Source organism: Enhydra lutris, unplaced genomic scaffold, assembly GCF_002288905.1.
Source record: "Enhydra lutris kenyoni isolate GAN:26980312 unplaced genomic scaffold, ASM228890v2 scaffoldscaffold58, whole genome shotgun sequence".
Classification (NCBI taxonomy): Eukaryota; Metazoa; Chordata; class Mammalia; order Carnivora; family Mustelidae; genus Enhydra; species Enhydra lutris.
The window spans coordinates 6,297,940-6,311,565 of NW_019154142.1; the positions used below are offsets into that span (position 1 = coordinate 6,297,940).

At 43.4% G+C, this 13,626-nt stretch overlaps 1 protein-coding gene across 1 annotated transcript in view; it reads right to left on the reverse strand.

The window, feature by feature from the left end:
* Positions 1-71: 71 nt before the first annotated feature.
* The window catches only part of LOC111158238 (coiled-coil domain-containing protein 162-like), a 27,726-nt gene continuing 14,171 nt past the window's right edge, over positions 72-13,626 (reverse strand). The window contains exons 4-6 of the mRNA XM_022520157.1: positions 9,644-9,782; positions 1,257-1,410; positions 72-104 (exon numbers count right to left, since the gene is read on the reverse strand). Coding sequence (XP_022375865.1) covers positions 72-104; positions 1,257-1,410; positions 9,644-9,782 — 326 coding nt within the window. The remainder of the gene's footprint in view (positions 105-1,256; positions 1,411-9,643; positions 9,783-13,626) is intronic.

The following is a 13,626-nucleotide window of genomic DNA, read 5'->3' on the forward strand; positions in this document are numbered from 1 at the left end:
CCAACATCCAAAGGCAATAGGAACAGGCCCAGGGGTCATGGTCAATCCTGTCCTCTAGGACTAAATGAGGGTCAAGGCTTGGGCCAAGAATAATTGTCTTGTTGCTAGGGAAGATAAAATTGTGGGACTTACATAGGGTTGATATTGGCATTACTTGGCTTAGCTTTGCAATATATAAACACTAGGTTGGAGCTTTTGGAGTCAGAAGACCTGGGTTTGTGAGGTGGTTTTAAATATATGTCCAAAACTTCTTTGATACTCTTCCCCATAAAGAGGTAGAGTTTAAGTCTTCTCCCCTTGAGTGTAGGCTAAAATTAACTCATTTCTAGTGAATGAAATATGGCAAAAAAGATGGGATGTCCCTTCTAAAATGAGGTAATAAAAAGGCTATGACTTCCACCTTGGGGTCTGTCTCTTGTTCTCTCTTGAATTGTTTGGTCTGGAGGAATCCATCTGTCATGTTGTGAGGAAGCCCTGTGGACAAGCCTACATGAACGAGCTTGCAAGTGGATCTTCTGATGCCTACCAACAGCCCTGTGAGTGGGCTTGGAAGCAGATTCTCCTCCAGTAGACCCCTGAGATGACGACAGCTGGGCCAATACCTTAATTGCTGACTGGTGAGAAATCCACACGACTAACCAGAACTACACAATAAACTGTTCCCAGATTCCTGAGCCTCACAAACTACATGAGATGATGAACATTTATTGTTTTAGTCTGCTAAATTTGGGGGGTGATTTGTTACACTGTCATAGATAACCAATACAATTTGTGACCTCGGGCTGCCACAACTCCCCAGCAGTCTGATCTCTGGTCTGCCAGAACCTTAACCTTTTAGTCGTAGAAAGAGGGTAATATTGTTGGTGCCTAAATAATGGTTGCTAGGATTACATTTGATAACACCTGTTGTAACCAGGGCTGTTCAAACCTCAGCTGCTGACCTAATTTATGTATTGTGATTGCTGTCATCCTTATTTATTAAATTGAAAAGATCAACTGTTGGTTTTGCTACCAGCTGTGAACAGATAAGCTATTGACCCAATTCACCTGATGAACAGTTTGGGGGCAAAGACTCTGACTGGGAATAACAGTGGGCCCCGGCTGCTCTCCCGAGTCAATTAAGGGGAGCCAAGCAAGGATAAAGAGTCCCAGAGAAGGGCGAGTCCCGGCAAAATTTAAACCAAATGGAAACACAGTGCCCAAATCCCTGATGTATAACACACCATTTATATGTATAAAAGTACCTCTCGACATACCTGGAGGCTCCGTGGATCCAGTGGCTGGGGCAGGCTGAGCTGTGAAGCAAAAATGCTCTTCACAAGAGAGCTGCTCAGCGGGGGCAATCCGTGGTACATGCCATCTGTGACAGACTGGTAGGCAGGAGCGTTTCCCGAGGCCAAGAATGTTCTTCTACCCAAACATGGAGGGAATCTCATTAAAAGCTATTATTTAAGCTTCTCAAACTCAAAACTTTCTTCAAAGTTACTGCAGCAGGATAAAACTTTGAGATATACACAGGTTTCTTCCTCAACGACCTCACCCTTCTTTCTTTACACGTTGCCCTTCACTCACAATTCACAGCCTTCAAGGGAAAGGCAGACACACTCCAGACTAGCATTATCCAGTAGAACTTAAAGCAGTGTGGAAATGTTCTAAGTTTGACTGTCCAGTATGGTAACCACTAGTTATGTGTGGCTGTTGCTCACTCGAAATGTGGCTACTGGGACTGAGGAATTGAATTTTAAATTTTTCATCGTCTAAATCAATATTAATTTAAACTTTTCAATTAAGTAGCCACATGTGACTACTGCTGCAGACAGGTCAGCTGTAGCTCTAGAACAAAGATATGGATTGCTGAATTGACTGTTTTAAGACCAATAGCAGAGATGATTCTTGGTATGTAAAACCAAATTTTAAATTAAATAATAAAATCTTGAGGTTTGAAAGAGGAAGCTTTTTGTTTTGTTTTGAACAGAACTTGGCTTTGCATATCAAGAACCAAAAAGCCTGAAGACTGGTGTATGAAATTTATACCATAAGTTGTAGAGAAGGAAGTATGTGTGAAAAATTACAATGATTTTTTTTTTTTTTTTTGGCCAAAAGGAAATAAGAGTTTAGTAAGCAAGGAAAGACTGTTTTTAGAACTTACATCTAGTGGATACCTTAAAAAATATGCTGATACCGGATTTACCAAGGAGATGGTATCCCAAAACAGAGGGGACCTTTTGCCTGGATCTTCCATGGGCTTGGCCCAAGTCTTGCATAAAGCAGACATCAGAAAGAGGTGATTAACCATGACTGATGGAAATGAGGGAAATGATAGCACTGAGGGAAATGAGGCAGCCTCCCAGAGACGAGCAGACAATCAGAGTGTTGGGGAAAGACCTCGGGAGTGCCTGAGCCCCTACTGGAGAGTGTGTATGTGGAGTGCTGAGCATCAGGTCAATCAGAAGCGATCTGGGGTTGGACCAGATAACCCACAATGGGTAGGTGAGGTAGCCGTTCCTTCCCAACTGCTATGATGATTTATAAGCACCCCAGGAACGTACATCATGGTGTAAGGCCTAAAATTAAGGTCCAATATTATGTGCTACCTTCACCCCTGGTAAAATCAGGAAGGTCTTGAATGCCTTAATCACAAGTTCCCCTTTCCACTCTGCTCCCACAGATAAAGTCTTCTAGTCCAGGAACCTTCCATATCAAAGGGATCCATGTGCAGTCCCTGCTTGTCCCTAGTAGTGGCTTCAGTTCCTTGCCAGACCACGAAATCATTCAATTGAACCAATCACATTCTCCTGCAGAAATGAGGGGACATCACACCCTCTTGATACCACACAGCTTGTCTCCCATGGTCGCTGGTTTTTCACTCTGTTCCCAAGGGCAACTCCCCTGGGGCTTTGCATTGTACAGTGTCCTCTTCCCTGGGCTGTGAGTGTATGTAACTAGTAAACTGCCGTTGATCTCACCTGTCCAGTTTAAGTGTCATGTGTTTGGCCATCCCTGTAACCCCAGGACAGAACCCCTCCCTTACCAACAGGGTGAATAGGAGGCAATTAAAACAAAGGGAAATGGGGATTCATTCATCTTGCATTAATTAATTTTAAATCTCAGACTGACCACTTTTAAGCTCTACATGCGGCTGAATGACATGGAATTAGAAAGTTTAATCTTTTAGCCATCAGCAGGAGAGGCTTGTGAACTTTAGTTCAAAGACAGATAAAGGGAGCGCTATATTTTTACATCAAACCATTGTACTGGTACAAAAATCATACCACCTTTTCACATTTTAATGAGAATTAACAAAAAATAGTTGAATATTATTTTATACTGAGAGACTAGATAAAATAATTGGTTTATCTGCCGAGTTCAAAGATGGAGTCTGGAGTTGCTCAATGAGGACACTTTCTCCCATTCTTCATATGTTCACGTGTTTTCTAATGATTCTCAGTGGGTCCTGCCAAGGACGCATCATTCACTTGATACCCATGTGACAGCAATGTATCAAGCACCTACTACCTACAAAGCAAAGTGCAGGAACTGTCCAAGGTACAAAAACAGGTTTGACCTTCCTGCCTGATAGCAGCCCAGTGAGGCAGAGCTCATTATCCAGCTGCTTCTGACCATCCTCTAAACTCCCGTGGTACTTTCTACACCCACACCTTTGTATAGATTGTATGGATCTCCTCAAAACAATGGTACCAGAAAGCAGAATATTTTAATAGAAACATTTCTTTTCAGCCCAAATCAAGAGCACATAAGCCCAGTATCCCGTACAACATCTCCCTGGTTGGCTCCTTTCATATCCGTCCTGCTCTTCTCTCCCACCAATCCATCGGATGATTCCTATCATTCCTGTGCTTTCTCTCACCTTCTGGGTCTGGCTTTGTTCACATCGGATTTGTTCAATCCTTGACTATAGTGCTTATATTTTATAATTTGTTTTCCATCTATTATGAATGTTTTGACATCTTTAAAGACCTTTCTGGCTAAGGAAGAGACTGCCCCTCTTTGGGCTAGCCGGTTCTTAGAGATAGCAAAGGACTGAGCAGGGAGCACAGCTTTCATATGTGAACCAACCAATCCAAAGCCATGGCTCTTCTCTCTGACCCTTGCATGGGGGAGGCACTATTCCTCTGCTTTATTCATCCCAGAGCTTAGTCAACAACTAGAGACCACCTCTACCACCCAAAGCCCACTGGAATGATTCAACCCAGCAGCTCTTAAACTCTTCACCCTGCCCTGCCTTGCCTTTCCAGGCTATGGCTCAGCACTCTCCTTGTTCCTGACCCACATAGACGCTTTCCCACGTGGCTGTGTGTGTCATGGCATACATCTGGTTTCTAGCACCTGTGAATATAATAAACTTTGTTTTTCCTGAGTCTTTTCTGTTCTCTTCTTGGGGCTATAACTGACTGACAACCATGGAGAAGAACACAGAACATGGACGTGCTCTCTTATCCTGGCAAGTTTGTGCAGAAATTTGTGACTACCAAGGGCCACAAACGAACACAATTTCTGACAGATCGAGAGCTCCAGACACAGCTTTGCATGCATATGAGGCCTATTACTTAACGGATGCTTGGAGACTAATCAGAAATATAATATGTTCAGGTGTATATGTGACTGTGAGTCCAAGCTATGGAATCATAGACTATACTAGGCTCTCTAGAGAGACCAGAGTCAAGCTACAGGCACCACTACTGCCCAAATCATTGGCTATTCTTTTCCCCACTTTAGTCCTTTCTCAGTCTAGATCACTGTCCTTTGTAAGACCCATCCCCCTTCTATCAATAGAATGTTTCTAATGTTCTGTGAAAAAAGGGGTCTCAAGATGATATCCAATATTTTTAGCACCAGACCCTCTTTTATTCCCCTCTCTCCACAGACCCCATATTTTGAAAGATTTTTCCACCAAACATCCATTAAACAGTTTCCTAACTGTAACCCAACACTGCATTAGCCTCCAGCCCTGCCTCTGAGCTGCAGGAAGAAATGAAGAAACATGATATAAAGGAAGGACTAGGGCTCTGGAATTGGACATACGGCACGGATGGAAGCTCTGTTGTGACAGGCTGTGTGACCCTGTGCAAGTTACACAACTTTTCTGAGTCTTTATTTCCTCATCTGTAAAAATGGGGAGAACGATTTCTATCCCACGGAGTTGGCACATGGTGGGAACTCAGCCAAAGCAAATGTCTTCTCTCCCTTATCTCAGTGCTTAGAATGCCAGCTTAAACAACAAAAAAAAGAAACTTGACATTTTGTTTACCTGCACGGCATTTGGGCAAAGGTATCTTTTTTACCATGCCTTTTGAAATACTGAAAACAGGTCGTGGGATCCTGTTGCAGCTCACTGAGACCCTTATTGGGGAAGCTCAGGCCTGCATCTTCTGGGAGGGTAGGTCTGATGAGCACAGCTAGCCGGCAGCACACAAGAAACAGGGAAACCCACTGAAACAAGAGGCCGGCTTGTTGCTTGGGTCAGGGTACACCTGCCAACCTAATAAAATACCAGAACAGATACATGGAATTCTGCAAATTGTCCTGCCACCCTCCAGCTGACTTACTACCAATAAGCAGTCAAGGGTTTCCTAACACACCATGCCTCCCGTGTGTGACAGAGCTACCCGGAGCGTGATCCCCGGCAAACCGGTTCAAATCACAGAGAGCGGGAAATTCATATGGCACATGCTAGAGTTTCTCCTGGGTGCAAGGATATAAAAAAGAAAACAAAAGACAAAACAACAACAAAAACACCTGCAAAATAGCCCTGAGGAGGCCCCTGGCAGAAGGTGTGGCTCTTGACTTCTCAGACACTGGGGACCAGGACCATGGTCATAAGCCAGGCCCAGCTCACAGGAGGGTTCCTCTGTATCTCAGAAGTCCCCAGATAACTCCAAAGCACACTTTAATGTCTGTGTTTAGAGATACTTAAGCTAGATGAGCATAAAGATTAATTTAAAAACGAAGGAAAAACCCACAAAGCTTTAAGAACCGAGAAGTTGTGTGGCTTTCTTTAGCGATCCCTTTCTGTGCTCCCAATTCAGGTTTCTGCAAAAGTTACTGGTACCTTCAGGGTATCTTCTTGAGTTTCTCCTTTTTTGCCCTCATCACTCCAAACATCAGCAACACGTTCAGATTAGTGGCACTTTCATGCCACGTGTTTTATTCTGTTCTACAGAGTTCCTTTAAAGGGACTTTTTAGGGGCACCTGGGTGGCTCAGCGGGTTGAGACTCTGCCTTCCGCTCAGGTAGTGGTCTCAGGGTCCTGGGATCTAGCCCTGCATCAGGCTCTCTGTTAACCAGGAACCTGCTTCCCCCTCTCTCTCTGCCTGCCTCTCTGTCTATTTGTGATCTCTGACTTTCAAATAAATACATAAAATCTAAAAAAAAAAAAAAAAAAGATTTAAGGATTTAAATAAATACATAAAATCTAAAAAAAAAAAAAAAAGATTTAAAGGGACTTTTTATTTTGTTTTGACTCCCTCCATTCCTGAATTACAAAGGAATCCAGACCTTTAAATCTGGAGGTAGCAAACTTTTTCTTAAAGGGTCAGATAGTAAATATTTCAGTTCTGTGGCTCATATGGTCTCTGTTGCAACTACTCAACTGTGTGTGAAAGCAGTCCAAGATAATCTATAAATGAATGGACATAACTGTGTTCCCAAAAACTTCATTTAAGGACACCGAGATTTGAATTCTGTATAATTTTCATGTGTCACAAAATAGTACTCTTTTCTTGAATTTTTCCCCCCAACATTTAAAGATATAAAATCTATCCTTAGGCCATAGGCCATACAAAAATCAGGCAGGGGTTTATGATAGAAGTTTGCCAAACAGACAAGATCGATTAGAACCACTGTACCCAAGCATTTACTTTCAACACAATGATTACTTCACCCGAAATTAAAGATAAGCTCACTTCTCAGGCATTTTTTGCATCAGCTAATAAATAACTCCTGAGGTTGGTGGACATGCCCAGAGGTGACAGGCCCTGGGCAATGTGGTTCCAGTGGTCTTGGAGGACAATACCACTTTCCACCAGGAGCTTGGTAGAGGGCAGGTTGACAGGGACAGAGTGAACTTTTGTGCTTAAAAACGTGCATCCAACAAAGGTAGTGATCTGAAGCGGCACCTGCACCCCAATGTTTACAGCAGCAGTGTCCACAATAGCCAAACTATGGAAAGAGCCCAGACGTCCGTCAACAGATGAATGGATAAAGAAGATGTGGAGTGCGTGCGCACGTGTGTACACGCGCGCGCATGCAGACACACACAGACACAGACACACACAGGAATATTATGCAGCCATCAAAAATGAAATCTTGCCATTTGCAACAACATGGATGGAACTAGAGGGTATTATGCTAAGCAAAATAAGTCAATCAGAGAAAGACAATTATCATATGAGCTCACTCATTCATGGAATTTAAGAAGCAACATATGATCTCACTCATATGTGGAATTTATGAAACAAGGAATTTCATAGAGAAAGTGAAAAAAAAATGAAACAAGATGAAACCATAGAGGAAGACAAACCATAAGAGACTCTTAATCTTAGGAAACAAACTGAGGGCTGCTGGAGGGGAGATGGGTGGAAGGATGGGGTAACTGGGTGATGGGCATTAAGGAGGGCATGTGATGTAATGATCACTGGGTATTATATAAGACTGATGAATCACAGACCTGTGCCCCTGCAAAAAATGATACATTATATGCTAATTAATTGAATTTAAATTTTAAAAATAATAAATAAATAAATAAATCAAATAAATAAGAAATGTGCATTTATCCTGCTCCCAGAGCTGATCTGTGCCACATATTAGCAGGAACCACATACTAGGTGATCACAGGGCCACTATCTTGATGACTTTGAGCTATGTCCTTCCTCACCTCCCCCCAGTCTATAGAAACACACTGCTCTCGTTCCAGGTAAAAGTACAGCTCTTCCTTTTCAAATTCTGGAAAAGCCTTCAGTTAACATAAGCAAAAAAGTTCCCTGGGGTCAACAGTCATATTCGCTCAGAGTTGGTGAACTCTGGGGAAGGGTGAGGGAACTTCCCCATACTTCCTGTCTCTTGATTATCTGAGGACTTTTTCTTGTTTGCAGGTTTTGCACTAACATCATCAAGCTGGATGACATTTATCTTTCCACTTCTCTTTTTCTCCTGTTTCCTGCCTTCTCTCCAGAGTCTATTTTTCTCTCCACACTGCTGTCTGGCATCCATCCTAATTCTGAAGCTTGGGAATCAAATGCATGCAGGTTCTAGTTCCAGTCTGTCACTTACTAACTGTGTGATTCCAGACACATACATACTCTGAAGAGTCCCGAAGGAAAAGGCTAGAGGAAATGCCATAAATGAGGAACTCATGGAGATCAACTGTCCTGAGTGGTTCCCTCTAAAGTCTTTTGAAAGGGCAGGAGGCAAGATGGGGGAGGAGAAAGATATACTGAATCTACTAAAACCAGATGTAGGGCAGAGCCCCCCCCCCCATTCCTGCAGGCTGAGTGTGCCAGGATAAAGAAAGCCCCTCAAAGGAATTCTTAGAGGAAGCAGACTAGTTCCCCTGGGAGAACAGTAACAAGCCGAACCCTCATAGCTGGAATCCAAGAAGAACATCCAGGGTATAGTTCTATTTCTTCATCCTATGTAAATTCTTCACAAATTCTGACTTGGGTTTGAGAGTCAGAGGGCTAATGAATGGCCGTCCCGACAATCTTTATATCCTCCCCGCTTGATGAGCTACAGCTCCGAAGGCTGTCAATGAAAAGAAACTGCATTAGTCTAATTTTTTGTTGTTGTTCTGCTGATTTCATTTGAATCCAGAGACCCCCTGATGCTCAGAGTAAAGAAGATGCAGAACAGAAAGAGAAAATAGAGTTCAGTTCAATCCCTATGTTTCCATGGTCTACGATGCCCATGCTAACGGTGGAAGGCAATTACAAGCCACAGGTAAGAGCGTAGCCTCCTGAGATCCCCTGATTGGCTAAATGCTTACATTGGGAATTAATCAAAGGAAGTTAATTGATTTTGACAATTTAAGAAGAAGCAGAGATGCTCAGGCCTGACCGCTTCCCTTCCCATACAAAACTTATTATTTACCCTAGAAACAGTGTGACTCTCAATGTAAACTCATTTTCTCATCAGTCACGGTTGATTAACCAAAGAGACTTTCTTTTTCGTATGGAGAGTACTTAATACCTACAATTTATTTATTTGAATTTACAAATTTAACTCAGCCAATTCCACGGGCTTTGCGAGTACAGTGAAAATTCTGTTCTTTGGAAAGGTAATTAAAGGCTGAAAAAAACAAACAAAACTCTTAGAATCATCTTCTGAAGTCTAAAAAATATTATTCCCCATTAAACAACCTGAACAGCGACAGCAGTGATTGTTATGCAAACTAACGTATTTAAATCACATTTAATAAAATCAAGACTATCATCATCTGATGAGAACACCTTCTACACAGCCTTTGCAATGGGGTACATTGGGTAGTCACAGTGTTCTGGATCAGGCTGTGGCTCCTGACTATTTTAGGCTCCTTACTCAGTCTTGCCAAGAGTGACCTCCCACGATGGTCACTCAGAGGTACTTGCCCCACACAATTAACTGGACAGGATGCACGCCCCGCCCTTACCGGATAAGGTGTCTCACTGCGGCGTCAAACTGCAAAAATATAACCTCCCTTCGAAGGAGGAGTGCCTGGGACACCTGGGTAGGGTCCTGGGGGCTCTGGAGGTTGTCAATCATTTTCTGCAGCTCCTGCAGCTCAGACCCTGGAAGACAGATGACATTTCAGTTAGCGATGGTGACATACAGGCTATGACAGCTAGCTTAATGAGCCATCGTTTCACCTCTGAAGCTTTTTTTTTTTTTTCCAGTAAGTATCAGAGGCACACTCTCCACTTTATTTTTTTTTTAATTTTATTTTTTATAAACATATAATATATTTTTATCCCCAGGGGTACAGGTCTGTGAATCTCCAGGTTTACACACTTCACAGCACTCACCATAGCACATACCCTCCCCAATGTCCATAATCCCACCCCCCCAACCCCCCTCCCTGAAGCTAACTTTTTACCTAAATGTATTTCTTTTGTTTGTGAGCATACTAAATATGTTTTGCAAGACCAGCAAAGTCTTCTGTTCTAGAGCCCAAGGTCTGACTTATCTTTCCTTCCTTCCTTCCTCCCTCAATAAGATAAAAATTTGCTTTGCTTTTCAGTAGAATAAGAACATACTGTTGAATGGAAGTTTTATATTTTACAAGGCTGCAGCCTCTAGATTGAAAAAGAAATCACAAGGAATGGGAAAATGCAAGTCTCAGTAGATCTGTTAGGGGCTTAAGTTATTATAGATTATAAACGAGCATTTATTTCTCATAGCCATGCCATACAAATCAACCCCTCTGTCACTGGCTCATCCTGTGACTGGCTCATGGGTTAAAGAAGACTCAAGACCATTCAGGACCAGCAAGAAATATGCACTCACTCCTATGTGCACGAGCATGCACTCACGCACACACACATAAACACACACACACCCTCTTTTAGGAGCTTCTTATCATTTTAGGAGTAGGTATGACAGATCCTAAACTGACTTATTTCTTGGATCCTTGCTGAAAAAGTGGGCTGGATATAAACAGACTTATATGTGTTTTGAATGGAAATTTAAGTTAAGGGCCTTCTGTGGCACTCAGTGCCGGGTTGAGGAAACTGGCCTGGGTCTAGATGGCTGGAGTGGCATCTCTGCTATTGGTCCAGGAGAGGAGCTAGTCAGAATGGGAGAGCACAGCAAGAAAATGATGACGGGGACGTGGGTAGGCCCACACTTCCAGGGACATTAGAATGATCTGAAAGTTCTCAACTCCCAGTGAGGACAGGGATGGCTCTTTACTTGAGAGAACATCCCTGCTACAGGAAGAGGATTGTGGAAACTGGTCACTGTGCCTGATATGTAGCCTGAGGCAGAAGAGAGAGATGAGAGAGCTATGAGGTATTTCCAGAGTTCCTCTCTCAATAGCTTGTCCAGACCTGAGCAGCCTTCTACCCTATCTGGTCTGGTATTAGATATCTTCCCACACGCAAGGGAGGCAGAAGAATTGAGGGAATGGGGAAGCTGCCCATGAGAGCCTGACCAGAGCAGAACCAGGACTGAGAAGAGTTGCTAATACTTGCACCATATGCTTTGGCTTTAGGAAAAGATGAGCAGCCTAGATTCCATATCCATTTGATGCTTTATGTACAAAAGAAAAATGTTTTTTAGGTACTCGTCTGGCCCCTGAAAAATTGGATCCAATCATCAAAATTTTTATGACTTCTCTATAGATCTGATGGTCATGTTGGACAGAAAAGAAACTTCCACCAGAAGAGGAGTCACATTGGAGTGACTTGTACAAGAATTTTAGTGGTGGCTGGGAGGAGGGGTTGTCAGTGAACCTTATTTGTTCAAGGCCTAGTGTGATGGTCTGTAGGTAAGACATTCTGTGGGCTAAGTAGCAACTGGGGGTGGGGTGAGGGGAAGGTTTAGAATCCTCTGCAATGACAATGAAAAAAGAATATGAAGGGACACACAGCCTGTAAGGAAAGCTCTGTTAAATGTAAAGTGTGTTTGGGGGCGCCTGGTGGGCTCAGTCGGTTAAGCGGCTGCCTTCGGCTCAGGTCATGATCCCAGGGTCCTGGGATCAAGCCCCACATCAGGCTCCCTGCTCAGCGGGGAGTCTTCTTCTCCCTCTCCCTCTCCCTCTGCCTGCTGCTCTGCCTACTTGTACTCTCTGTCAAATAAATAAATAAAATCTTTAAAAAAAATTTTTAAAAAAGTGTAAAGTGTGTTTGAACAAGGGTTAGAAGGTAGTAAAGACCAACAAGAATCTCTCTCTTATTCCAGTGGTTGGTGTCAGATAATTTTTCTCTTTTCATTTATGTGTGTGCTGTATGTACACCTCCACACCATCACTGCCCAGTAACATTGTTCTGAGCATTATCACCTAAACACAGATGTGGAGGTGGACACTCCTCTTTCTTTGTTGTTTACAGATTTTAGGATCCTCATTTAGGCTCCCCTTTCTTAGCAGCATCAGGCGGCTGCTGGGTGGGAGGGAAGGGGGCAGACAGGGCCGGGCAGGAGGCTTTCCTGTGAGGCTGGGGCAGATGGTTGCCATGTAGTTGTGGTGGGAAGCGGGGTGTTGGCAGTAGACCCTCAGCCAGAAAACATCAGGAAACAAACAAGCCTTTCCCCCAAGAGGGTCCCATTTGGGAAATTAGAAAGAGAGAGCGAGAGAGAGAATATGGAATCACGATGGCCCTGTCTCCACGTGAATACTCAAGAGCCTGTACATTTTGCGCTTAGTTTGCCTCAAGAGTTCCTGAAACCCTAACTTTATATGGATAGTATTTGGGCTTTCACTGGCCTCCTAAACCTTTACAGGGAAATCACAGTGCAAACTCCCACATGCCGATTATATCCTCTGCTGATCCAAAGGGAGTGGCTGGCTTTCAGGGAAGGAGAGGAGTTGTCCGGGGCCACCCAGCTCATGCTCAGTGTCAAAGGGCTGCTGCTTCCTCAGTCAAGTGGGACGACCAAAGCTGAAATCCGGAGCATCCTCTTGAAGAATATTTTAAAGCACCTAAGCCCACAAAAGTCATTTTATCTAACTCCAAATAGCTCGGCAGTAGCTGAGAAGAGTTGGGAAAGGATGGGAACAGACCCATCTCCTCTGTTCACCTTACTTCTCCTTGCCTCCTTCTGGGAAGTGGGCCAGAAACTGAGCAACTGAGGCTTTTTAAAAAAGATGATTATCTTAGAGCGGGATTTTTTTTTTTTTTTTTTTTTTTTTTTTAGTGCAGTTTGCTCTTTATCTATTTTCAGCAGAGCAGAGTATGCAAAACTTTGCACATTCTCCCTGGAGCACAAATGTTTTCGCTGGCAACATGACAGACTGCATGCCTCTAATTGCACACCTTGGAAAGCCTGGGCCCCACATATTTCAATGGTTTCTGGTTCAGAAGCGTATAAATAGTAAGAAACCGATTTCCTTTATCCTGAATTCTAGGTCCTCAATAATTTGGCCTCAGTCCCTCCTGTTCCTCAGTGTCACACTGGTAGGCTCACCATCCTCTGGACTGGCCATGTGCACTTCGGCCTGTTGTCTTTGCCAGTGTCCTTTTCTGATCTTGCCAAGACCACCCATCCTAGTTTTCTCCCTTGATTCAAGGGAGGGCAAGTACCCCCAGATCACCTTCCCTGCACACTCTGCCTTCCCAGCTGCTGGAGGAGTTCCTATGCAGGGTCCTTCTTGGGGAAGATGGCTCTGGCTCTATCTTGGCTTCTAGCTCATCTCCATGGTTTCCCATCCCATCCTTTCACCCATCCCTCATCTAAAGCCCAGTCTCCACACCCTCCCCAAATCCAGCACCTCCCTTGAGAGTGTCTTAGCTGATTTTCTGAGTAAACCCCTTTTATAACAGTCCTGGAATTAGCAAAAGGCCCTAAGTGTGCTTTGGAACTTCTCTACTTTCTTGATTCTTACAATGAAGCCATGCTGGTAGTTCTGAAATCTCGTTACACAATTCTGTGTAATCTCAAAAAAAAAAAAAAAAAAAAAAAAAAAAAAAAAAAAAA